We start from the raw sequence: 27,608 nt of genomic DNA on the forward strand, positions 1-27,608 counted from the left end.
GGAGTAGTTTGTACGCATATGTCGGAGCGGATGCTGAAAATAGACAAGCGAACAGACAGGCGGCAAAATAAACACATTAATCGATACTCTTGTGGACGCATCGATGCATCGAATCGTCGGCTGTATAATCAATGCATCGATACGAATCAATTAATATTTACACCCCTAGTAGCTGTGGGAACTATGTGGAACTATAGTAACCCTCTGGTGTAACAATTGCCTGAAGTCGGTATAGAATCACACTAATTCATTGGAAAATAGTGCTAGCACCACAAACTAAACAAAAGGACCAAGGGTTCATATGTAACTGAGACGTTCCCATTTATTGGTTTATTTTAACACTGTGCCAGTAGCTGATGCTATGGGAGCACTATACCATCATGCCATAGCTGCCAATTCATCAGCCCAATGATACTCTGACCAAACCTTTGATGATGCAACACTTCTTGTAGAGCATGCACAAATGCTTAAATGCGTAGTCAAGCGTAAGCCTCGTAAGCCTTTGATATTGCATTCCTCACTCAATGTGACATCCTCTGCTTCAAAACCTTTGCCATCGAAGCGGACAAATAACTGGTCAAATTTACACTGCTGGCTTGTACAGTCAAGGTAAATCCTCAAAACTGTAACTCTATGCAACCTCTCTTTCTCCTGCAAATCAAAGGGAGGAGGAGAGACTGCAAAACAGTCTGTGAGTGAAACAGAGAAGAAACTACATTGGGAAGATAACCGCATCTTGGCCTCAGTAATACTTTAACGAGACTGGAAGCAAAATGCAAACAGATAGGGATCAACGACAACGCCTACAAGCCCCTAATTCTCTTGAGAAAAATGAGCGCCAGCAAGAGAAACTTTTCGAGACTCTAATGGCTGATATACAGTGAGGAAAATAAGTATTTGAACACCCTGCTATTTTGCAAGTTCTCCCACTTAGAAATCATGGAGGGGTCTGAAATTGTCATCGTAGGTGCATATCCACTGTGAGAGACATAATCTAAAAAAAACAATCCAGAAATCACAATATATGATTTTTTAACTATTTATTTGTATGATACAGCTGCAAATAAGTATTTGAACACCTGAGAAAATCAATGTTAATATTTGGTACAGTAGCCTTTGTTTGCAATTACAGAGGTCAAACGTTTCCTGTAGTTTTTCACCAGGTTTGCACACACAGCAGGAGGGATTTTGGCCCACTCCTCCACACAGATCTTCTCTAGATCAGTCAGGTTTCTGGGCTGTCGCTGAGAAACACGGAGTTTGAGCTCCCTCCAAAGATTCTCTATTGGGTTTAGGTCTGGAGACTGGCTAGGCCACGCCAGAACCTTGATATGCTTCTTACAGAGCCACTCCTTGGTTATCCTGGCTGTGGGCTTCGGGTCATTGTCATGTTGGAAGACCCAGCCTCGACACATCTTCAATGCTCTAACTGAGGGAAGGAGGTTGTTCCCCAAAATGCATGATTTCAAACCATGACGTCTTAGTGTATTACCAACAGTAACCTTGGAAACGGTGGTCACAGCTCTTTTCAGGTCATTGACCAGCTCCTCCCGTGTAGTTCTAGGCTGATTTCTCACCTTTCTTAGGATCATTGAGACCCCACGAGGTGAGATCTTGCATGAAGCCCCAGTCCGAGGGAGATTGACAGTCATGTTTAGCTTCTTCCATTTTCTAATGATTGCTCCAACAGTGGACCTTTTTTCACCAAGCTGCTTGGCAATTTCCCCATAGCCCTTTCCAGCCTTGTGGAGGTGTACAATTTTGTCTCTAGTGTCTTTGGACAGCTCTTTGGTCTTGGCCATGTTAGTAGTTGGATTCTTACTGATTGTATGGGGTGGACAGGTGTCTTTATGCAGCTAACGACCTCAAACAGGTGCATCTAATTTAGGATAATAAATGGAGTGGAGGTGGACATTTTAAAGGCAGACTAACAGGTCTTTGAGGGTCAGAATTCTAGCTGATAGACAGGTGTTCAAATACTTATTTGCAGCTTTATCATACAAATAAATAGTTAAAAAATCATATATTGTGATTTCTGGATTTGTTTTTTTAGATTATGTCTCTCACAGTGGACATGCACCTACGATGACAATTTCAGACCCCTCCATGATTTCCAAGTGGGAGAACTTGCAAAATAGCAGGGTGTTCAAATACTTATTTTCCTCACTGTATAACCGATATTCTGCAAGATGGTTTCTCCAGAAGAGAGACCAGATCAGAGAACCACACATGAGAAGGGTAAAACGGGCAAGTGTCCTGATGACTTGGGGGAAGCTCGTCAGTCTGGCCAGCAGTGATCTCCTAAGAGTCAGATGTGGCGGTGGACAACACATCATCAAATTCAAAAGAGATCGTTTTGTGAGCTTCTGATCTCGGAAACAAATCCTCACGTGCAAACTCCACTTGAGTCATATTCAGCACACAATAAGTAGAATGTGAAAGAGATACATTTGTAGACTCAATCCCCATAGCTTAAAGTTCAACATCAGATTGACAGGATGCAAGCCCATGTGGTGCAGAGCAAGCAACACAGGTAAGAGTCAATTTGTCTAGAACAAAGCATCTTCATCCTAAATTATTCATAGTGGGGGCAAGTGTTACTTGAGCATGACTGAAACCAAGTCTCTTGTCCTCTTTATAATAAAATGAGAACACAGAGCCACAGACTTATGCCATCACCATCACATACATCACATCCACCATCACATCACATCCACCATCACAATTGTTCAGACAATTGTCACACCAGAGGGTGTACTCATATCTTCAGCTACTGACGCAGCGTCGAATACATGTCATTACCTTGTACTCCAGTTATATCAGATCAAATGCACATGATTATATTTCCTAGAAAAGTTTTGAACATCAGCAAAGCTAATTATTTTCCATTTGCTTTTCTGTTTTATCTCGGGATGCCCATCTCGAGGTAACTATATGCCAGCTCCAGTTTGGATCCAGCCTCTTATGAAGACTTCAGATGACCCAACACCTGTGAAGAGATGAATCCAACTCCTGCTAGGACTTCAGATAACGCAAACTCTGAATCAACAGGCACCAATGCAAAATTTTCTATATTGTATTCATTATATTCACAACTTGTAATAATTACTTCAGAGAGATTATTGTTTTTGCCTAAAATGAATGCATCACATTAGCTAACTGCATAATTTGTATATGTACATTTCTAAAATACATAACTCGGACACAGTCACCTCTGATAACAGATCACTCTGAATTGTAATGTAGACATGCATTTTTTGTAAAGCTGCTTTGAAATATGTATTGTGAAAAGCGCTATACAAATAAATGTGAATTGATTTGATTTACAGATTTAAAGTAAACTAAACTCAAAGCACTGAGATAGTTTATTTGGAGTGTTATTATGAATCTTGCAAAAAAAAAAAAAAAAACTGTTGACACGAATAAAAAAATCCTTACATTTGTTTGTTCTACGTAAACAATAGCATGCTTGAGCAGCAGAGCACCACTGAATCCTGCATGATATCAGGAAATAAGAGATTGATGGCTTTTGTTTTGTATGCTCAAGATATGATCAAATGTGTTTCTTCAAGCGTGCATCTTTGTGTCGATGCAAAAGCAATTCTTGTCAAATGTCAATCTGAACTCTCTTAAAAAGTCACCTGCCACAGTAGATTAACTTTGACACGTGGTAATAAGAGAAATGGTGGGATGCTAATGCTTTGCTGCTGAATTTGAATAAGCTATCTGGCATTTACTTGATTGGTTCGATGTTTCCGTCTTGCCTCTTTCAGTCCTGGAGCAAAGTAAACTTAAAGGTAGAACACACACATTCAGTATGTACCTTTCCAACAATCCCTCACAGCTGGCAGAACAGATCATTGATGCAACACAGTGGAGAATCAAAACACAGCAGGAAAGGAGAGCAAACGGCAGACAAGTGTTGATATAACGGATAAAAAAAATGGTGCATGTTGAAGACACCTGGCAGAAAAAAAAAAATATAAAAAATAGAGAGAGATATGCCAAAGGAACCTAATGTTTATGATCAGAGGATAAAGATACAGGAGACCAAAGTATTAATGCAATACAGATAAAACAATATTTGCCTTGCTTTCCGGTTGCAGTCAGCGCTGATTAGGATCAAGACTGAAGAAAAGTCTTCCAAGGCCCAAGTAAACAACAGGCTTTGGGGACAAAGCGCCTTTTGCAGGCTTAAGATTCAGCCCTGCTTGTGTTTTCCATCATCCATATCAAAATATATAAATCCAAAAGCTGGTTATTACATTTCCCAGACATCTGTGTACACACAATTTGGATAATTGCACAACCTGAGTATAGATTAATGTGAAGAATCTGACAGATTGGTGTATATATGCTGAATCTATTAAAAAATGGCAGGCTATGTAAAATACATTTTATACGGAACCGACAATTCTTGATTTACTGGTGCAAAATGAATAAGAGAACCTCACGTCATGGTCAAGGTATTTCACACACTCAAATGAGTATTAAAATAACTAGGCGCATAAAAAAAAAAAATTATAGCAAAATTGTAATATGTTCATTTCTGCATGTATTAATGCATTGTGTTAAAGGTGAAGTGTAATTACTTCGCTATTACAAAACCAGTCACATGTCGCACGGGTATATTTGTGGCAATAGCCAACAATACATTGTATGGGTCAAAATTATCAATTTATCTTTAATACCAAAAATCATTAGGATATTAAGTAAAGATCATGTTCCATGAAGATATTTTGTTCATTTCCTACCATAAATATGTAAAACATTTATTTTTGTGAGTGAATGCAGCACAATCGCGAACATTATTTTTTTAATTACAACAGAAGTATAAACTTACATAATGGCCTTCGAAAATTGTCGATGCAAAATGCAAAATATTTTTTTTAAAAATCTTTTCTTATTGATTGCCTCGCTACATGGAACAGTGATAGTAGCAGTGGATAAGGGAATACTCATGTTTCTCTTCTTTATCTAAAACCTCCTCTTGTATAGATTATTTCTTAATTTCTGTTTCTTTATTGCCTAGTATAGAAAGTTGTATATACGCTAATGTGGTTTTGTCGGATCATTCAAACCACTTCATTATTTTATTTAGACACTCAAACAACTAAAAGTTCCCCTAGATGGCGCTTGTAGCCTAGATGGTTGCAAAACTCTGAATTCATTAAATTTGTTAGTTTGTGAACAGATCGACCTGTATTTTACAATAAATACAGATCAAACATCGGTGGCCATTAGATGGGAAGCCTTTAAGGCATTTATTAGAGGCCAAATGATTAGTTATACTAGTTCCAAATTTAATAAAGATAGACAAAAGCTGCTTGAGTTAGACACTGAAATCAGAGATTTAGAGAAAATAATAAACCTAGATAAATCTGTACGAATTAAGCAAAAAAAATATTAGCATTAAAAGCTGAATACGAGGAACTTCCAACACTAAAAGCTTAAAGTAGTACTGTATATTAAGACTGAAGCAAACTTTTTATGATCAGGGTGAGAAACCCAGTAAACTGCTGACCTGGCAACTTAAGAAATTAACATCAGAAAGAGCTATTAATGAAATTAGTAATGGGAGAGGAGAAATTACAATGGATCCGGCTGAGATTAACTGTACATTTGTATCATTTTACAAATCTCTGTATCAAACCGAATTTCATATAAGCGCCTTTACTCAAAACAAATTTTTGGATGGGTTAGATATTCCCTCTATTTTCAAAGTGACAAAACTTGAGCTAGATGGGGAATTGGAATTAGAAGAGGCCTTTTCGATGCCGAAAAGGCATTCGACAGACTTGAATGGCCATATTTGTTGAAGGTTCTTGCGCGGTTTGGTTTGGGTGACAATTTCCATAGATGGATGGAAATTCTATTAGTTGATTCTACTGCGGAGGTACTCACCAACAATCTTATCTCACAACCATTTAAATGAAGTCGTGGTTCCTACTCTACTCTTTGTATTATCCATGGAACCACTAGCAATAGCAATTAGATCACATCCTATAATTTGCGGTATTCATTCAGCAGTTTTAGAACACCGTTTTGCCTTATATGCTGATGATACCATAGTGTTTCTATCAGAGCGTGAAAAATCGATACCTTCCCTTTTAAAGCTTATAGGCATGTTCAGTGTTTTTTCTGGTTTTAAAGTAAATAAAGACAAGCCATCAATCATGTTTCTAAATGAGCAAGAGAGAATGGGGGCTACAATTACCAAATTTATTGTGGTTTTATTGGGCTGCTTAAAATAGGGCTGCAATGTTCTGGTTCTCTAGAGATATGAATATGCCTTGGTTACAGGTTGAAATGTTGGCTGCAAAAGGTTTGACACTTGACAGCTCTTTACATTGAGCACCCCTTAAAGAACTAAAAAGAAAAACAGATCATCCATTTGTGAAGAATACCATTATGATCTGGTACGAAGTTCATCAATTTCTCGGAGAGGCCCCATTGTTGTCTTGCTTCTCCCCGATTTGTGAGAATGAATATTTCACTCCAGCTAAAAATGATATGGGGTTTAACTATGGTTGAATAAGGGAATAGTTAGATTGATGGACTTATATGAAGACATTATTTTAATGTCATTTGACAATCTAGTATCAAAGTTTCATATACCCCGGAAACATTTTTTTTTTAAATACCTGCAGCTTAGAAGTTATATTTTTTCGAAACTAAAGAATTTTGTGCAACTCCCTTCATTATCCACACTGGAAACCTTTTCCACACAAGACTATTTCAGTAAAGGGCGAATTACCCAATTATATATTATACTGGTACAGAAAAGAAGAAAAAAAGAAGAAAATTCTGAAAATAAAAGACGAGCATGGATGCAGGATTTAAATAAAGACATTTCATTAGATGAGTGGGGTACAATATGTTTAAAAGCACAAACTCAAACTATAAATACTCCTTTGAGACTCTTACAATATAATTGGATAGTGAGAACTTATATCACTAGTATCAATAGTATCCCTGACTTATGTTTTAAATGCAATCATTTACAAGGCACATTTTTTCATTGTGTGTGGGAATGAGGTGAGGTGCAAAAGTTTTGGAGGAAAGTGACTCGGTATGTATCTCAATTTACTACCCCTATCTCTTTAAGCCCGGTAATATGCGTATTGGGTGTCTATGTGGACAATTGCTTTCTGCCCGTCAAAGAGAAAAAAACTGGCGGATTTGTGCCTACTGCAAGCCAGGCGTTCAGTTGCCCTTTCCTGGAAGAATACAAGTTGTCCTTCCCTTGGACTTCGGCTGAAAAACTTGATATCCAGTTTGGCCCTTGAGAAGCTTACAAAATTTGGGAGATGTTGTTGAGATTTGTTAAAGAAGGAGGATTTGTTATTTTTATTTGAAGAGGCTATATATGTGTGAAGTTGTAGTGTATGTTTAATGCTAAACAGGAGTGTGTGATATAAAGCACTGTATGTTTAAGGATTTTTTTTTTTTTTTTTTTTTTTTTTTTTTTTATTATTATTATAATTATTATAATTTTTTTTTTTACCGACTGCCAGGGTTATTGTGGTGGGGGAAGGATTTGAGTAATTTATGTTTGTATTTAAGTGTATGTTATGTTCTTTTGTTAAATGTGTTGTAAAATGTAATAAAAATATGTACGTAACAAAATAATGATACGTATCTCCGAGATGACAACTGGACTACACTCACTTAAAAAATGCAATGTTGTGAGTTACAACAATTGTCATGTGACAAATTTGTAGCACAATATAGCTTCTGAAATGGTTTTCTGTAATTGATACTGCATATTAGAGTATTTAGCATACTTAAAATAGTAAACAGTTTACAGTGGTACTGTACAGTATGTGCTAGTGTCCCATTTCAAACACAGCATTAATAAAAATGTTTCTGAAACACTCATACCTTTTGTTCATTTACATTTACTCATTTTTAGCATTTATTCATTTATTTGTAATAAACACTTTAAATGGGCTATTAAAAATGATTTATGTTTTATTTATTTATTATTTATGTTTGAGTTGAATTATGTTTTTTTAAAACATACACACAGAGGGTTACATCATATCATATCAAAACGTGGATTATACCTGTGGTGGGAGATCACACAAATGGATCTTTATAAATAGGCCAATAAATAACTCTGAAAGCACAGTTGAATGACTTAATTGAAATCAAATATGGAACTATCTGTCCATCGTCATGTGCACACTGATCAGGACATCTACAACTTTTAAACCTACTCGTCCCCGACAGCTGCTGAAAGAGGTTTGAATGAACAATTAATCAGTTTTGACTGTGCTAAGTTCTGTGTCATGTTCTACAATATGTACTTCACGTATAATGTACTGTAGTTCTATTGGAAGTCAAAGCGCAACACAAAGGTAAGCACATTCTTGTTCCAAAATTTCATTTTAGCTGTGGTGTGTGCATTAAATACCTGCTTATTCCGAAAACTTATATTGGGCACTTTTTGCACTTAAATTGGCTTAATTTTTTCTGTTGACATTAAAAATTAAGCATGTGTTTTTCCGAGGGTTAAAGTCATCGGGTAATTTCTTTTTTACCATTTCCACCTGGGCATTTTAGTCATATTTGCTAATTCTCTTGAATGTGTTTGTGCTGTTTTGATCTGTTTTCCTGGGAAATGTATTTATTTTTATTTTATTTTGTCATCATTATTTTGTTTTAAGGAGATAAAAATGGTGCATATCAACCTTGATTGACATGGCAATAAAATAATATCACATTATTTTGACAGTTTTCTTGGAGTGGGCGGGTTTTGGTGAGCAATCTGGCAACACTAGTTATGTAAGGTAGGCAGGTTTTTAGTGTGTTAATTTTTATTTCCCTAAACAGCATAATAACCCTTTTATTTAAAGGGACACTAGGTAACTTTTTAACCTTAACTGAACAGCTTCGGAGTCAGTGGAATGGTTATATTACTTATTTCGGGTTGAATGGTGGTGGTTTCGCACCCCCCTGGTGCCCGAGAGCGGAATAAACTCACTTGCAACTTTGGGCCGGCGGGTCGGCGTCAGGAAGTATCGCGTGATATCAGGTCCCGCGATGTAATGAATTGCTTGACGGCACTGCACACGTACACGCCCCCATTCAAACACCGGCTAGCTATAAGCGAAGGGCAATGATAGATTGAGTTATGGCTGAGCCTGTAAAAAAGAAGCAGAAAGCTAGGAAATCTTTGTCGGAGGACCAACGAAAGAGGAAACGGGAGACTGACCGAGCAAGAAGTCAGACTCGAGTAAATATTGGACCGGCTTTTTCAGAATGGTGAGAACTGAGAGAAACAGAAGCCTGCAAAACGGATGCTGACCTGGCTGCTGTTGCAAGTATCTTTGGAATAAACTGTGTTTAATATTTAAATTTCAAGTAATTGTGACCTCAGGATGTTTGCTATTGTCTGTAAAGGTTTTTATTATGATCGCTGTCTGTTACGGGCTTACTAGTACGCTAGATACTATAACTTTGATGTTAGCATTGTCATTAGCAAACATGTTTGATTTCTGTAGTTGTTTGACCGTTCCTCTGTAGGTTTTATTAGTGTAACTTGCACTTTTATTTTATGTCACTAAGTCAACGCGTCTGATAATAGGCAATAAACATGTTGCACATATCATGATCGAGCTAGAAAAAAACGTTCTGATGTTTTCTTAGACAAGCAAAGGTAAACCGTCATTCTACCAGATGAACTTATAGACCTTGCTAATATAACTTTAGACAAATATTAACCTCCGATATATATATATATATTATGCTCATGCCCACTCTCCCAAAAACAAACAAACACGAAAGCAGTAGTTCGCCTCGTTCATATCGTTCGTTCCCGGTAAAAATACTAACGTTAGTATGCATGACAACACAATAAAAAAAAAAATCGCCATCAGTTGGAAATAAAATATTGCTTTACTTGCCTCGGTAGACATAACTGGTTTTGAAATAGCCGGTTCCTCTGCTCAGCTGGGTTGACAGCTGATCAGCTGGGTTGCTCGTGGCGAGGGGGGAGGGACAACAGTTCGTTTTTACGACAGAGTGTTTGAAAGCATTTACCACCAGACACTAGGGGGAGCTTCGTAGAGAAAAAACACTCAGACTTGCCTGGTGTCCCTTTAAAGGCTTAATGTATGTCCTGTAGTCTGTTGCACTGCAAATGTCCCGGTCTGTGTAAATCGTTTAAACGAGTGCTCTTTTATAGACTCGATATTGTTTCTTATTCAAATGTGTTGTAGAGTATTTTAACATAAAAAAAATCACACACTTCATATTTAAGAGATTGGAAATGTACAATGGAACGACTGACTTATCTATAGGCTTTTAAGTTGAACAACTTGCTTGGCAAAAAGAGCAACACACAAAGAGAACGTGACAAGCTTTTTAAACCCTTACGGCTACAATCTCTACTAGCAGAGCTGTGAAACACAGGCTGGCAGCGGGCAGTGAGATTCTAAAGCGCCACAGCAGTGGGAGGCGACCCAGAGAATTAGCCCAGCAACAGTAAACACAGTCTCTCCAGGCACATGTCAAATGAATAGAATGTAAAAATCCTTCATGATACATTAGGCAAACAATATCAGGATGATGTACTGCATCTGATGGGATTCTGAAGTGTGCAAACAGTGAACACTTCTGATGTCCCATAATGCCAAGGGAGCTGAAGAGCAAACAAATTCAGAAAGTTGGCAGAGCACCATGTGAGGAGTGTTTAAGAGCTACTAAGAAAGTAGTTTCTTGTGGTTAAAAACATTTTTTTAATAGGGATGCACAGTATATCGTCGTCACCATATTGCTTAGCCAATATTGGATTTTTTTTTTTTTTTTTATTGGTATCGTTTAATATTGAATATTTAATTGTGCATGCTATCCCAGAGGAAAGAAAAGACAAAAATGAGGGTACTTCAACATCAAATGTTTAGTCTCCTGTCTGACTGAGTCTCCCGCTTCTCACTCTTGGTCTCTCACAATTGTCTCCTTTAAAGTTTTAGAAGAGATCTCATGTGCTCAGATTTTTCTCTTAAACTAAAGACCCCAGTAGTCTCATATTTGTCCCCTCCTAAGTTTCTGACAAGATCTCAACAACATCACACATAGGCTTTGACTTTCTCAACTAGAGGAGCTCTCACATTTGTCTCATTTCATGTTTAGAAGAGACTGCAACGACTTTACAAATTGTGCACCAAGTCAGGTACTTTAAATGCACCAAAGTAAAAAACAATACATTCAGAGTTTACACCTATATTAAGTGTGAAGTTAAGCAGAAATAAGGTTAATGTCACTCTTAATTGCTGACACACAATAAGAGAATACAGATGTACAGTTAATGCATAGGGCACATAATTTGTTCTTGGAAATAGTAATGCACCCGATGCCTTTATGAAAACTAACTTACAGAAGTATTACAACAGCAACAGTAACCCTGGAGCTTACTTTGCTGAAAGACTAAATGATTAAATGTCTAACGACTCAATCATTGACCACTTTGATATTATATGGTAGCAATGTTTGAGTTCATACTTAGACATTTGATTTGTAAAGTTGTTGAGAACTCTTGTAAACTTTAGAGGAGACAAGTGTGAGAGATCAGAGTCTCTAAGGAGAGAACTCTGAGCACTGTGCGTGATGTTGTTGAGACCTCTTCTAAACTTTAGTAGGGTGCCATACGTCCTCTTTTTCCCGGACATGTCCTCTTTTTGGACCTAAAAAAAATCCGGACGGGATTTGTAGATCGCCCAAAATGTCTGGGATTCGGCTTTTGCTTTTTACAGTCGCTGTTTTTGCATTGCTTTAGGTCCCGCCTCCTCTCACGCCACCATTGGTCGGTCGGTCATGTACGTAACGCAAACATTGGTCAAACTGCATCTCAATCATTAGTCATTACCCTCAGCACCACGGCAACAGCCAAGAGACAGAGCAGCGCTTGCTTGTCAACAGTGGCACATGGCTCCTGAACAGCGTTAAAAAAAAAGCCCAAATGTGAATTCACAGATGATTGACAGAGAAAATTCCTGTGTTTTCGTCTCGGTCGGGATCCGTGTGAAGTAGAATGCATGACCTGCAAAGCTGGCACGTACGTGTCAGTGTCAAATAAAGGTGCTAGCGACCTAGAAGCCCACATAAGGAAAGTATACAAGAGAACATCAGGAGGACTGAAATGATTTTTTACTGAAATACTGTAGTATATTGTTTATTTTATTTTAACCTATGGCCATTAAAAGAAACAGTGCCATGTAAAAGGTGTTAAAAGCTAAACTATTTTTTTTTATTCTATTGTTGCTGGCCAAACGTGGATGGAAAGGACGTATTACTTTATGTATTAAAGTACAATAACATAGTTACAAGGTTGTGAATGCATTTGTCAAGTATTTGTATTATTATTATTATTATTATTATTATTTGTCTCAGGAGACAAGTGTGAGAAGCAGGAGACTCAAGCAAAAGTCTCCATTTGATGTTAATGTAACCTCATTTATGTCTAGCAGAAATATTTGAAATGTGAAAGAGAGCACTATTTCTTCACTATGGGCAGCTTCAATCTCATTCATCCACATCATTTCAGTGAAACACAATACACATTGTCATATTTGAAGTTGTTTAGTGTAGACAGTGTTTTGTTGCACAATGATTTAATAGAGAAAATCATTACCTATATTTACATTTATTCAAAATGGGTTGTTCAAGACAAAATGTTCAATGCTAAAAAAAAAAAAAAAAAAAAAAAAAAAGGTTATGCAACAACAATGAAGTACTGATAGAATAACTGGTACAAAACACTGGTAGAGTTACTTTTGATTAAAAAAAAAAATGTATCTAGTATAACATCTTATAAGTATCTAATAATCCCTTTCTTGTATGTTCGGAAAACCAAGATACATTTAAACTAGTAACCCTTAATAGTCTGAAATGTATAATGGTATTTAAATGATAGTTTCAGTATTTACGATATTAAGAATATATATATATATATATATATATATATATATATATATATATATATATATATATATATATATATATATATATATATATATATATATATATATATATAAACGTTTCTCTTAAAATAAAAATTGAAGACATCTGAAGACAAAACTGATACATAATGAGACATATAAGAGAATCACCACTTAGTATCTTGAGCTTAGATAAACCTCTGTCAGAGCCTTAGCCGTGTAGGCAGCACATCGACATCGAGACACAACTGCACCTCAGACAGCACGAGTTCGAGTCCCAGCTAAAGGTACTACCTGCTCCTGTTCCCTTCTCGCCTTTCCCATTGTTTCCTGTCTCTCCTCCTACTGTCCTGTCCATTAAAGGTGAAAAACCCCAATGGCATAAAATAATAATAAAAAAGAGCAACCTTTGCAAGACAATATAGAGATCTCCCACGCCACAAAGCACATTCTCATTTTGGACTTCTTTTTCTCAGGACTCTCCCATGTCTCAGTTGTGTCTACTTTTATTTATCCTAAGAAATGTTAGGATAAATATTTGAAATGCTATTGATACAGAGATATGAGAATCACAACTACTCTCTTGAGCTTAGAAAAAGCAACTACTGAGCAATAAATTTTTTTCCTCTGAGATTTTCCCCACATTACCTCTGCCATCATCTAACACTTATTTAAGGCTAACCTTTAGCACTGATAATTTAAGAACACTATTACATGTAATCTTTAGCAAAAAAAAATAAATAAATAAATCTAGTGTCCATATATGATTATATTTTTCATCTTTTATAATGCTGCAATGTTAAAATTCACACATCTGATTTTTTTTTTTTTTTTAATTTTAATTTATTTACATAAAATAATATATCATCTTTATATCTGCCATGTATCAGCTAAGGTTGGGTCACATTTACTGCTGCTTGGCAAAATTTTGCATTTAAAACACTGTCATTTCATAGGAATCCACATGATCAGGAGTTTCGACTGAGGGGAAAGACATTTTCTAGTGTAGATTTTACACCAAGTTCAAGTTGGTCACATAAATTCGCCGCATTGTCCAAAAGAAAGCTGCTGGCTTTAAAAGTTTTTTTGGTACCAAATTTTGGTAACGTGGCCCTGCACCTTTTGCAGTCATAACAAAAAAATAATTATCGGCTTATCAGTATTGGCCAAAATTTTACAATCATTGCATCCCTACTGTTAAAAAAACACATGAGAACATTTTTTTTTTTTTTTCATGATGGTTATAAGAACATACAATACCAACCTGGAACTTACACAGCTGGATCCCTAAAGATCAAACTTCACCAACAGTTGAGAAGTTTTTTATGAAATTCGGTACATACTCTGAAAGTCTGTCTCTTGATTTCTCAGCTTCTGTCCCTGACTCACACAAACACACAAACACCATGCTGAGCAACTGGTCTCTGATGGGCAGGGGAGAGCTGATTATGGATTCACTTTGCAGCGGGAGCCGCCCTGACACTGGGGATTTGATTAGGGCTTTGACAGGTGCCAGTGCGATTGCAGCCTTAATCTGAGGAGTGATCTGCTTAGATAATGTGCAAAATGGAAGAAAGAGACAGAGGTGGCAGGAAACAGGGGGAGGCAGGTTATAGAGATGCACTGAACGGCCCCGTGACAGCAGAGCTTTGCTTTTGATGTACTCACTAAGTCTAAATCATATCGCAGACAGCATGCTATCTTGAGAGTGATACTTCATCTGGTGCATCTAACAAATCCTGAGAAAGAGACTGAAAATGAGTGCATCTCACACTACAGAATCTTTAAAGCACTTGAAGAATGGTTGAAATGCTCAGTTACTGTATGATAATGAGGGGAATGTAATGATGCCTCTGACTGCCATTGCCATCTCCTATTCTCTCACATGTACAGAAAACCTCCCCACAGGCTGCGGCAGCATGAACCGGGTCAATCATTGATGTCTCTATCATGGCTGTCCCTTTTCTCATCTACTTTCATCTGCTGTCAGAAATGGGGCTTTTCTCAGTCAATCAAAAACAAAGTAGAGATGGGCGGTGTGACCAAAATCTTAGGTACAAGTAATTTTATACCTTGTTAACTGTAATCAATGTCCCACCAGCAAGTGCTGTTGTACGGAATATCACTTTGATGTTGCTTTGTATACTATATACAGGAGCTGATATCGACTGGCACCCATTTCAGAAAGAATATGGCATGTTAGTCCTTATACTTGTTCTCCACCAGTTACAACAAGAAGAAGAAAAGTAAAGTCTCAAGCTTTGCACATTGGCAAGCAACGTTTAGACTGGAATACAATATGCGAGTGGAATGGAGTGACAGTAATTTTCCTTCCCGTCTGAAATTATTCTTTAATCACTTCGGTTTTTACTCCAGGTTGCCCATTTCCGAGCGAATCTGAAGCCAAATTAAAAATACACTGCATATGCTCCTCGCCCCCGGCAAAATCACAGCTCACATACCCTGATATGAATTATACACTGAGAACACAGGCAAGCTGAGTGATCAAATGAAACATCCCAATGGTGTTATACTTAAAAGTGCCCCTATTAGTATAAGTTTCCTAATGTTGTTGTGGAGTCTCCTACAACATGTTTACATGCATCAAAGGTAAAAAAAAAAAAAAAAAAAAACTGTTTAATTTCCTCATAATATACATTTGCATATCATCACATTTTCAATGATTCTCAAACGACTCATGCATGAATCAGTCTCTCTAAATCCCTCCTTTCCGCAAGCTACTTTGCTCTGATTGGCCAGACAGCGCAGTCTGTTGTGATTGGCCTACCAAACAGAAACGTCCATTGCCATAACAACGTCAGCTGTCCTGAGGCTTCCTACACTGTAAACTAAACACAGTAACGAACAATGACATCGATTTGACCATATCAAAGCGAGCGCAAGTCCGATGATTAAACATTGGAAGAACTAGTTGTTTAACCCGAACCTCCATCACAAGGACGACTCGAGCAGGACTCAGTGTTTCTCAGTGATACACTACTCAGTTTGAGGTACATTATGAGATATTGCAACTGTAATTCCTCACCATCATTAACATTAACAAGTGCATCAACAAACCGATTATTTTACTTGTACTAATTTATTTACAGAGTATTTTTCTAATATATTGCGGTGCATATGTGGAAACTGTATCAATAACAGTGCATGTATGCAATGTAGCCTATAGATTAGCCAAGCTCTAGAGTGAATGATCTGATGTTACAAACGTTGGTAAAACAAATATTTCCTCAAAGTAGTGAGAATGACAGACAATCTGCATTAATAGACACAGTTATACAGGTAATCGTGGCCCACAACTGATTAGCAGAAGTATTTCAGTAAGACAATGATAACGTGAGTTAGCCAGTTAGCAGGAGACCTACACAATATAAAACTCAAAACTAAGTTTTTTGAACACCATCTTTCAAGAGTAAAAACAGTTTGCGAATACTGCATTGAACTCTGAGATTTGAGAAGCAGTCGCCAGTAAAATGAAGGGAACACAGCAAAGGTTTAGGATTATACTGCTGCAGACATCCCAACCTGCAAAAAGTCATTTCAGGGAGGTAACACCCCCCACCCCACCCCACCCCAAAAAAAAAAAAAAAAAAAAAAAAAAATTATATATATAAATAATATATATATATATATATATAAGCATTGTATATATTTTCTATAGGCCCATAGCCTGGCTAACGTCAGACCACTTTCTCTTTGAGACGTGGTCTGGAAACCACATGTACATTTTCTCGTATTTGAGGCGTGGTTTACGAATGCCCAGAGCCGTTTATTGGGCGCTACGAATGTCTATCAAATGCGCCTGTACGCAGCTCATAGCCAATCATTTCAAATTATACCAGATGACGTATGTAGAGCGACAGATATTCAACGAAGAAGACGACGATGTTTTATGTGTACACCAGAGAGTCCTGCACGGGTCCGATTTTGTAAATCCGCACCCGACCCGTTTTCCAACAGCAGCACTAATAAAAATCTGCACCGACCCGCTTAAAATAGAACCGACACCCGACCCGCACCCGAAATAAAATCAGTTTAGACTATCACATTATAGACACACTTACAAAAATGTTTATTGCCAGGTCATACAGAAGTTATTACACGACCATTAAGGACAACTTCAGCCGAAGCTGTCAAAAGGCCGATACATGAAGAACATGGCTAACGTTACCACACAAATCGAACAGACGCGGCTACAACACTATATGCCACACAATTTCGTCTAGCCTACATCTGACAATTTTGGGTTCAAACACGCCCTGCACACCACACATACTTAACAGTGTTAAATATGAAAAATACCGTTCGATAGAGCTGCTTTGTTACCAGTTATCTGCGTGCTTCCTCAGGGATGAAGTTCCACATTTGCGGCTATCCAACACGAAAATGTTTGCAGCAAAGCCTTTCACAATATTTTCTTCAGATAACTCCAAATTTCTCCCACACACTAGACTTGATTTTTGATGACGTATTGTCGACAACTTTACAATCTCCACTAGCTATTCTTTTCTTCAACTCCTCAGCATCTATCTCGACGACTGCAAGCAGAACGCGCGCGCGCGGTTGTGATGCATTTTTAAAAGTGGAAGTAGCCTAGGTAACGTTATAGATCCTGGGAGGGCGTGGCGCGTCGGCACAAATAAACTGATGTGGATTTTAAATTATTTTATCAACTTGAAATACAGCCATATTTTTGTAGATGTGTTCCTAAAAATATGCATATATTTTTACGTCTGTCATGTTGGATCCATAGATAAACAAACTGCTTCGGTGTGTCGCATATACTTCGTCATCGTCTTCCTGCTCCCTCCCCGTTCTGTGATTGGTTCCCTATTTCAGGGGAAAAATTAGTCCATGGTATCCAGACTACCTTGCAGCGTGAATAAAATCGCGCTGCTCAAGGCAGTATGGGGAAACCCAGGCTAATAGGCCCATGCAATTACTTGTTAATTATGTTAAAATATGTAATTACTTTGACTATTTATATAAGCTGCTTGTACTATTTATGTAAACTGCTTTTATTTATATTCCATTGGAACTTTAAACAGGAGTTTGTTGTTTTCATGTAGCCTTGGCAACTAGCCGGCCTGAATAATATGCACATGAAATGAAACTTGTTGAACTCACCTCAACATGTCTGACTATCATTATGTTTTACTTTTATAAGACAGGGGTACACTTTCGTGTAGCCTGGCGTAAAATGTCTTATACTTTAGTTTTTTGTGGCACTCTCCCTCTGCCATGGCGCTCCTGTGTCTAGACACACTGAACTGATTAATTTGCGGTTCAGGAGAAGAGATAAAAGCCCGCCCACAGTGACAATTGATTGGTTGATTTACCGAAACAGGCCAATCAGGATGCTCTCTAGCTTACATGCGCTTCATGAGCATAGACAGTATATAAACGTTCATGAGGCACACACGGGCAAGCTCTCTCGCTCCCTCTCCCTCTCTGCTGTGCACGCGCTACACGGTTTGGAACACAGTCTCTGTCTCGCATGCGCGCTCTTGCTCGCTCGCTCTAGATTCCGGGAGATTTTAACTCATTTGCGGGCATCAGGGAGCCGCTATCAATATGCGGGAGACTCCCGGAACTTCCGGGAGACTTGGGGTGTCTGCTGCTGTGATATCATGGTAAAGATGAATTTGAACCACTAATTATTCACATGCTCATCCTTGGGCAGTGAAAAAAACAAAACAAAACTGCCTTTACCTTCACATTATAGAGCACAGCGCTGTCTTCTTGACATGATGCTATCCAGTATCCACAGGAATCAGCTGTTGGTTTGAGGTTCAAGTTTTCCCTGGTGTCTGCGCGCAATAAGTGGGCGAGCAATATACTAATGTTTCGTCTTGACGTCACAACGAACCGGCTTATGACTCGTTTGAAAAACGATTCATTTAATTGACTCAGAGTCGACTCTTTACTTTTGAAAGACAATAACTATATATACGGTGCACTTTCAGATGTAAAACTTTGCAGGATGTTTTCATTCACTTACAGCTATGTTACACACTACATGAAAGGTCATTTTCAAAAATCCATAATAGGGGCCCTTTAATATTAGCAGTCTTGGAAACACACTTGACTAATCAAGGGTAATAGGGCCAGAGGTACCAGAACTACTATAATCATGATAGAGTTATTTTTTTTTTAATTATATATGACATAGTTATTTTTCAAAATTTGTTTGTTATATGTAGCAAACATATTTTTGGATAATCCAATGAAAGACTTAGGCTACTCACTTAATTACTATTTAATCAATTATTAATTAATTTACAGTTGTGGTCAGAATTATTGGCACCCCTGGTAAATATGATCAAAAATGGCTGTAAAAATTAATCTGCATTGTTTATCCTTTCGATCTTTCATTCAAAAATCTAACCTTTCTTTGTAGTAAAATAACTGAGATCACATTATGAAATTGATACCCCTAGAATTTTTATGAGTACAATATCTCTGAAATATATTCCCATTTATATTTGCATTTTTTAGCACACCAGGGTGACTAGGATCATGAAATAGTCTAGCTATGACTTCTTGTTTCACAGGAGTATAAATATGAGGAAACACAAAGGCCAAATTCCCTTAATCATTCATCACAATGAGTAAAACCAAAGAATATAGTTCTGATGCGCAGCAAAAGATTGTTGAGCTCACAAAATAGAAAGTGGCTGTAAAAAAAAATTGCCCCATGCCCACGGTTAAATATACAGCTGGATCTTTAATGTTGTGGGCCTATTTTTTGCTGGAGGTCCTGGACATCTTGTTCAGATACATGGTATTATGGATTCTAGCAAATACCAACAAATAAAAAATCAAAACCTGACAGCCTCTGCTAGAAATCTTATAATGGGCCATGGTTGGATCTTCCATCAGGACAACGGTCCAAAATAAACATCAAAATCAACACAAAAATGTGTCACTGAGCACAAAATGAAGCTTCTGCCATGGCCGTCCCATTCCCCTGACCTGAACCCTATTGAAAATGAGTGGGGTGAACTGAAGAGAAGAAGCACCAGCATGGAGCTGGGAATCTGTGAATCTGAAGGATCTGGAGAGATTCTGTATGAAAGAATGGTCTCTGATCTCTTTTCAGGTTTTCTCCAAACTCATCAGGCATTATAAGACAAAACTCAGAGCTTTTATCTTGGCAAAAATATATATTTTTATCTATTTAATAAAAGGGTGCCAATATTTATGGCCACCGTGGTTTGGTATTTCAAAATGTGATTTCCCCCCTACTTTCAATTATTTTACTTCAATGAAATTTTAGATTTTTTTTGTGAATTTTTTTAATGAAAGATCAACAATAAACAATGCAGATTTATTTTTACAACCATCTTTGATCATATTTACCAGGAGTGCCAACAAGTCTGACCACAACTGAATTTAATTGACCTTGATGGACCCAAATCAAAATTTAAAATTATGCATAACAAATTAATAAAAAGTCAGGCATTAGTACAAAAACAGTGGCTTTGCAATAGGCTATAATACCACTGTTAAGACCAAAGGTCTCAACACAATAAAATTCTGAGTCACGTAGAAAATGTATTGCAAACAGATATGCACACCTGTGACACATCAGTTGAATTCTATAATAATGTGAGAAGTTGCCATGTTGCTTGGTAAACACTGGCAACATTACACCACACCCATACTGGACACGAGTGGTATGTCAAAATTAATCAGTCCCTTCATAATCAATAAGGCTGCACTGGAAGCACTTGTCCACCATACAGTTTGCAGACAGAGTAAACTTTAGTTTTCTGCTTGGTGACATATTTTTAAAATTAAAAACCACAGATAGATTAAATTACATATTCATGCAGTTGAAAATTGTATACATATACATACACTACCATTCAAAAGTTTAGGGTCAGTAAGAAAAGTGACAGGAAATAATTAAAAAGATTTCTATTTCAAAAATATTCTGTTCTTTTGACATCACATCAAAGAATCCTGAGAAAATTTATCATGATTTCCACAAAAATATTTATCCGTTTCTTAAAATGAGCACCAAATCAGCATATTACAATGATTTAAGGATCATGTCATGCTGAAGACTAGAGAAATGGCTGCTACAACAGCTTTGACATCACAGAATAAAATATATTCAAATAGAAAACCTATTTTAAATTGCAATAGTTTTTTTTAATTTTTTTTTTATCAAATAAATGCAGGCTCGTGAGCATATGATACTTCTTTCAAAAACATTTAAAAATATTTCGACCCCAACCTTTTGAATGTAGGGTATATATACAGTACATATATGTATACATACATTACTGGCTAACCCTGTAGCGGATAGAAAGATATTTAGAAAGCAGGATTTAGTGTTAGAACTTACCAAGACAGAGACCGTCACTTTCCTCATAGCCAATGCTGCAGACACAACGGCCCAGCGGCACCAGCCAATCACCATCAGCGCCACAGTACAGCTTGGGTGTGTCACGTTCTTCTGCATTCTCAACACACGCCCCCCTGACCTCCACCAATGAAGAGGAATCCACCCGCGGGACAGTGTCGGGAAAGGCGGCAAGGTTTCTCAGGGTAGACGGACATTTTTTGTAATAAACTCTCACAGACACCAGGGCGATACATGCACCCACATCCTGGAAGGCCAAGTAGAAACCCTTACGAGATATTGGTCCTACTTCCCGCACTTCGGTATTCAGCCTCAGAACACGATCGCCCAGATCTGTCTGTGTGAAACTCTCATCGGCGGCAATAGTATCGATTTTAGCATACTCGTTAGGATGAAAATGAGCATTGGCACCATGTGGCTCATCTGTCTCAAAGTAGTGGAGGTTAAAAGTCTCCTTACAGGTGCCAGAGACCCAGGGGATGCTGTTGCAGTCCCGCAGAGTGAAGCGAAGCTCTACATAGATCTTCTGTGCAGCCTGACGAGGTATCCAGTTTGTACGGAGCCAGTTGTTCTGGTTGGGTTCCATTACGTGGCACACCTGGAAGGTGTGGATGGGCCGGTTAAGCTCATCCATCTCCGTGATGGCGTCCCACTGTGGAGAGCAAAGGACAAAGGAATGAGAAGATAGATAGTGGGATAATTGGAGAAAGCAACAGAAAGTAGTGAATGCTCAGGAAGGCAACTCTGCTTATTGAGATCTCTGTCCCAGAGAAATCAACTTGAAGTTAGCATCATACATTTAACAAAAAAAGAATGGTTGTTTCACTGTAAAATGAAACAAACATGGAATCTAATAATTCATTTATTTACTAAGGTGATAGCTAACTTTTTTGACATACACGATATCTCTTTTAATAATCATATATATATATATATATATATATATATATATATATATATATATATATACAGGTGCTGGTCATATAATTAGAATATCATCAAAAAGTTGATTTATTTCAGTAATTCCGTTAAAAAAGTGAAACTTGTATATTATATAGACTCATTACATGCAAAGTGAGATATCTCAAGCCTTTATTTGTTATAATTTTGATGATTATGGCTTACAGCTTGTGAAAACCATAAAATCAAAATCTCAGAAAATTAGAATATTACATGAAATCACACAGTAATTACACAGTAATCCCATGGTCATTGAACCAGGTTTTGGTTCTTTTGGCAGTGTGGGCAGGTGCAAATCCTGCTGGAAAATGAAGGAAGCATGAAGTGCTCTGAAAATGTCCTGGTAGACGGCTGCGTTGACTCTGGATTTAATAAAGCACAGTGGACCAAAGTCCTGAAATTTTGCATCTCATTTGGAAACCAAGGTCCCAGAGTCTGGAGGAAGAATGGAGAGGCACACAATCCAAGATGCTTGAAGTCCAGTGTGAAGTTTCCACAGTCTGTGTTGGTTTGGGGAGCCATGTCATCGGCTGGTGTTGGTCCACTGTGCTGTCCACTCAACGCAGCCGTCTACCAGGACATGTCCAGAGCACTTCATGCTTCCTTCAGCAGACAAGCTTTATGGAGATGCTTCCTTCATTTTCCAGCAGGATTTGCATCTGCCCACACTGCCAAAAGAACCAAAACCTGGTTCAATGACCATGGGATTACTGTGTAATTACTGTGTGATTTCATGTAATATTCTAATTTTCTGAGATTTTGATTTTGTGGTTTTCACAAGCCATAATCATCAAAATTATAACAAATAAAGGCTTGAGATATCTCACTTTGCATGTAATGAGTCTATATAATATACAAGTTTCACTTTTTTAACGGAATTACTGAAATAAATCAACTTTTTGATGATATTCTAATTATATGACCAGCACCTGTATATATATATATATATATATATATATATATATATATATATATATATATATATATATATATATATATATATATATATATATTATATATGTATTAAAATCAAAATGTATTAAAGATATTTAGTCAATATCCAGTGGACTTTGAATAAAATGTAGTGTTCCATTTTTTGCCAACCATATAAATGCTATTATTATTGCTATACATTCACTGTGTTACTTAAAGCTGCAGTCTGTAGTTTTTCCTCTTTGTCGCCATCTCTGTTTGAAATCTGCAATTGCAGTTATTTGCAGAATTATCAACTTTACGTGGGTTGTGCCTCAGCTCGGCACAGCGCGGATGAATCCAATGTTTTGAGAAGAATGTGCGGCTGTCAGTCACCGCGCCAGTGTGGATACTGTCATACGGATTCACAGATTCTACTTTTTGGAAGTATGACCAACATAAGAATTTTCACCGGAAAATGTCATCTGAACAAGTAACATCCATTTTTGTTCTGACCAACTAAGGGAAAAAAAGCATTGCAGTAAATCACACTGATTAAATCTAATGATTGCTTATCACGTCAAACCGTGCAAATTATACTTAGGTCTAAAATTGTTAATGTTAACAACATCAGCATTGCGTGACTACATTTAATGTGTATTAGAGCTACCTGTAGTTCAGTTTCCATTTCTGTGCAGTCTAATTTCTAATTGTCATATCAACAAATTAATGTTCCTTAGAACTGGTACTCTTTGAAATACAAACACACATATCTGTAATCAGATGCATTTATCCTTGTTTTCACATGGGCCCGGTTGCAGTCTCTTTTTTTATGCAGCCACTCCGAAGTCTGAATTCTTTTGCATTTTACAACGTGTGAATCTCCAGTTGTCACTGGTGATTTTCGTTTGAACCTTTCTGAATCCGCCATCAAATTGATACGTTTAATTATATCAAGTGCTGTGAGAAAAGGCTACAAATCTCCACCTCCAACATCCTCACACACAATATAGCCCACTAGCCGAGACACCTTCTTTATGTGTACAGATGTGACATAATGAAGCAAAGACATGCTTGAATTTCACATGGAAATCCACCAGTACCACTGGAATTAAAAACATTATTACAAGCTTACCTTTTTGAATTGAGCTAAGGCAAGGAGATAGTTTTGAACACTGGCTGGTTATGTACTTGCTGAAAAAATTATTTTGGATACTTTTTAACCCAAAAAGTTACAGACTGGAGCTTTAGATAGCTTGCTGATAATCCTGGAATGTCAGTCAAATAAATTCTGATTTCCCTATGTGTAAAATACAGGCTATACAAAATGCATAAAATGGTTATTTATATATGCATATATATGCTCCTGAATCTTTCTCTGTGCGCGCAATCTTCACGTGATGTGCGAGCAACTCTCTGTACAAAAATAAAACAAAGCACAAAAATTCACAGAAAAAGAGCACTTTTCCTCTTCAAAACACCTGGGCGGTCGGGTCCTCGACATACGGCGGCCCGTCCCCAGACTTTATTCAGCCCCTAGTCATTCAGGCTAAGGCCTGGGAAGTGGGTATACAAAATGGGTACTGAACACAATAAAACGAGGCTACTCGCTCTAATTTGCTTGCAGACCTCCGTGCTTTCATGCCGTAGTCAACACATTGGTAAGGAGCAACCGAAGTGCACTTCCTCCACACCGAAGTGTTAAACCTGCTAGCAAAGGGGGCTGTAGAGACAGTTCCCCCTTCACAGAGCGAGTCAGGTTTTTCCAGCCTTTACTTTCTTGTGGCAAAAAAGGATGGCGGTCTCAGGCCTATTCTAGATCTCAGACACCTGAACAAGGCCCTTATGAGATGGCCATTCAGGATGTTAACGACCAAACAAATCCTCTCGCAGATTCGCCCAGGGGATTGTTTTTTGTCAGTGGATCTGAAAGATGCTTACTTTCACATCCAAATACCCCCCCATCACAGGCCATTTTTGAGATTCATCTTCGAGGTGCAGGCTTATCATTACACAGTCCTGCCATTTGGTCTAACACTGGCACCTCGTATGTTTACGAAATGCATGGATGCAGCTCTCTCCCCCCTGAGACAGCAGGGAATGTGCATTCTAAACTACCTCGACGACTAGCTCATTTTGGCCCAGTCAGTCCTGGCTCCTCAGCCATCTAGAATGCCTTGGGCTCAGGATAAACTTCTCCAAGAATGTACTGTCCCCCAGCCAAAGTATAACCATCCAGGGAAAAGTTATCGACTCTGTTCAGATGAGAGCTTGGCTCACGCCAACCCGCGCTCTTTCCATTTAACAGCTAGCGGCTTCGTTCAAACCGGGCTCTTACCTGCCCCTCAGAACGTTTCAAAGGGCACTGGGCCTTATGGCCTTCGCATCGTCAGTACTCCAGTTAGGCCTACTGCGTATGCGTCCCCTTCAGCGCTGGCTGAAGCCTGAGTCCCGGCCCATGCGTGGCAGTTTGGTTACTCGGTTACTAACGTAACCTCGGTTTCCTGAGAGAAACAGGAACGAATATTGCATAGACAGCCATGCTATTAAGCTTCACGTTCAGGTACTGTCGCTTCAGTCGATTTAACCTGATTCCTATGATGAAATGGGCCGCTTATATAGTCAGTAGCCACGCAAGCTTTGGCGGGTTTCGCCACGCGCAAGGTGGGAAGCGCCCTGATAGGTTCGTACAGTTCCCGCAGCCCAGCCAATCAGCACGCTATACAGCTCTACACTGTGCTGGCTGTGCAGCTGCAATGCGTTTTAAAATAAAGGCTTCAATATTCTCGTGAAAAGAAGTTTTCCCCATAGCGTCTTGCGACGCAATACTCATTCCCGTTACTCTCAGGGAACCGAGGTTACGTCAGTAACCGAGTACGTTTTTTATCAAGTACACTATGATTTATTCCTAAGTGACTTAGGCCTATATTATGTATTTTACTTCAAATAATCTAAATGCTGACTTTGAAAAGTATGTGCGCCAAGAAGGATATTCGCTGTATTTCGGTTCATTTTTGGTGTGCGCCAGAAAGATGTTCAAGGAGACCGAGACGTGCTAAAGCAGCACATCATGTTGTTTTCTTTATTTTTCAAAGGCATGACATTTTGTAGTCATTTTGAATGCACACAAATAAAAATAGACATTTTACTGTTTCGAATGACAGAATATTAAATGACTGACGCACGTGCGTGTTTCCCTGTCAACACAAGCGTGCATCCTTGAGATATAAATTATAGACTAATCCATTTTAATAAAACACAAAGGCTATACATCATAAAACTCAGAAGAGTATGTATTCTAATATCTCTGTTGTTCTCTGGTTGTTAGATAACGTTAGTCAGTCTGAATGACAGTTCATAAGTAAACGTTTGGCCTAATTAGTCTTTCCTTTTTGTATTAGTGTTTAAAATATTTAATTTACAACTAATTATATTGATTTAGTGTTGTCAAAGTACCGGTACTTCGGTACCAAGTCGGTACCGAAAATGTGACGATACCAGCAATTCTGAAGTACCGGGTATATTCGGTACCCACTAATAGGCAGCTGTTTTAAGTCGCTTCCGTGTTTTAATCTAAGCGCAGGGCTCCAGACTAATGCTGGGTACACACCAAAAGATTTTTTACATCTTATAAGATTTTCAAAATGTGATAGACCACAAACATGAGGACAAAAAATCCTAGATTTAAGCGTTTTGCTACTATAGTGTGTGGTGTGCCATGATGTGACAAAGACAGCACACCACACACAAACAGATTTTCAACCAGAGTCTCGACTGTGAACACAGGAAATCTCGCAAAATCTCGCGAGACTTCAGAATAAGCATGGCGGATGATAAGCAGGAAGAAATTGCGTGATAGTGTTTGGAATGATTTTCACCTGAAAAAAAAACATTGTACCCACCAAACCTTTTATACAGAAAAAATATTCATTCTTTATTGTCTTTATTTATTCTTTATTGGATTTATTGTCTCTTTAGAAAAAGTTATTTAATCCCTCTATAGGCCTATGTCACAAAAAAATTGAAGACCAGAAGTACGTCTTTTAGTAGGGATACGGCCCTTCCAGTTAGCTTTTTACATTGGCGGAGTCCGATAGATACCGCTGGACCAAATCTCTCCACAACCTGCCTGAAGTCACATATGACGATGTGGTTCGGATGGTAAATGAAAACTCTCAAGTGGAGACGTCAAAACTGAGGAAAGGGTACAAGTTCTTCTGGGAGAAATTCATTTTCAGTTACAGAGGTAAGTGTTTGAATTCCGCCGCCAGTAAGGTAAGCGTTTCTATGGTAACAGCGAGTTGGACCAATCAGCAGACGTTGCTGCTACGCTTAGGATTGTGGGTAGTGTAGTTTTGTTTTCATAAGATCGCGGATAAAATATGTTTTTCTTAAAACAA

General features: G+C 38.0%; 1 protein-coding gene across 4 annotated transcripts in view; it reads right to left on the minus strand.

The window, feature by feature from the left end:
• epha6 (eph receptor A6) overlaps positions 1–27,608 on the minus strand; it is a gene marked incomplete at its 3' end in the record, with an annotated part of 173,564 nt that overhangs the window by 101,150 nt on the left and 44,806 nt on the right. For all 4 annotated transcript variants that reach the window (XM_079852445.1, XM_079852444.1, XM_079852447.1 and 1 more), the window contains exon 3: positions 21,319–21,988. In XM_079852445.1, coding sequence (XP_079708571.1) covers positions 21,319–21,988 — 670 coding nt within the window. The remainder of the gene's footprint in view (positions 1–21,318; positions 21,989–27,608) is intronic.

Source organism: Squalius cephalus (genome assembly GCF_949319135.1).
Source record: "Squalius cephalus genome assembly, chromosome: 2".
NCBI classification, from domain to species: domain Eukaryota; kingdom Metazoa; phylum Chordata; class Actinopteri; order Cypriniformes; family Leuciscidae; genus Squalius; species Squalius cephalus.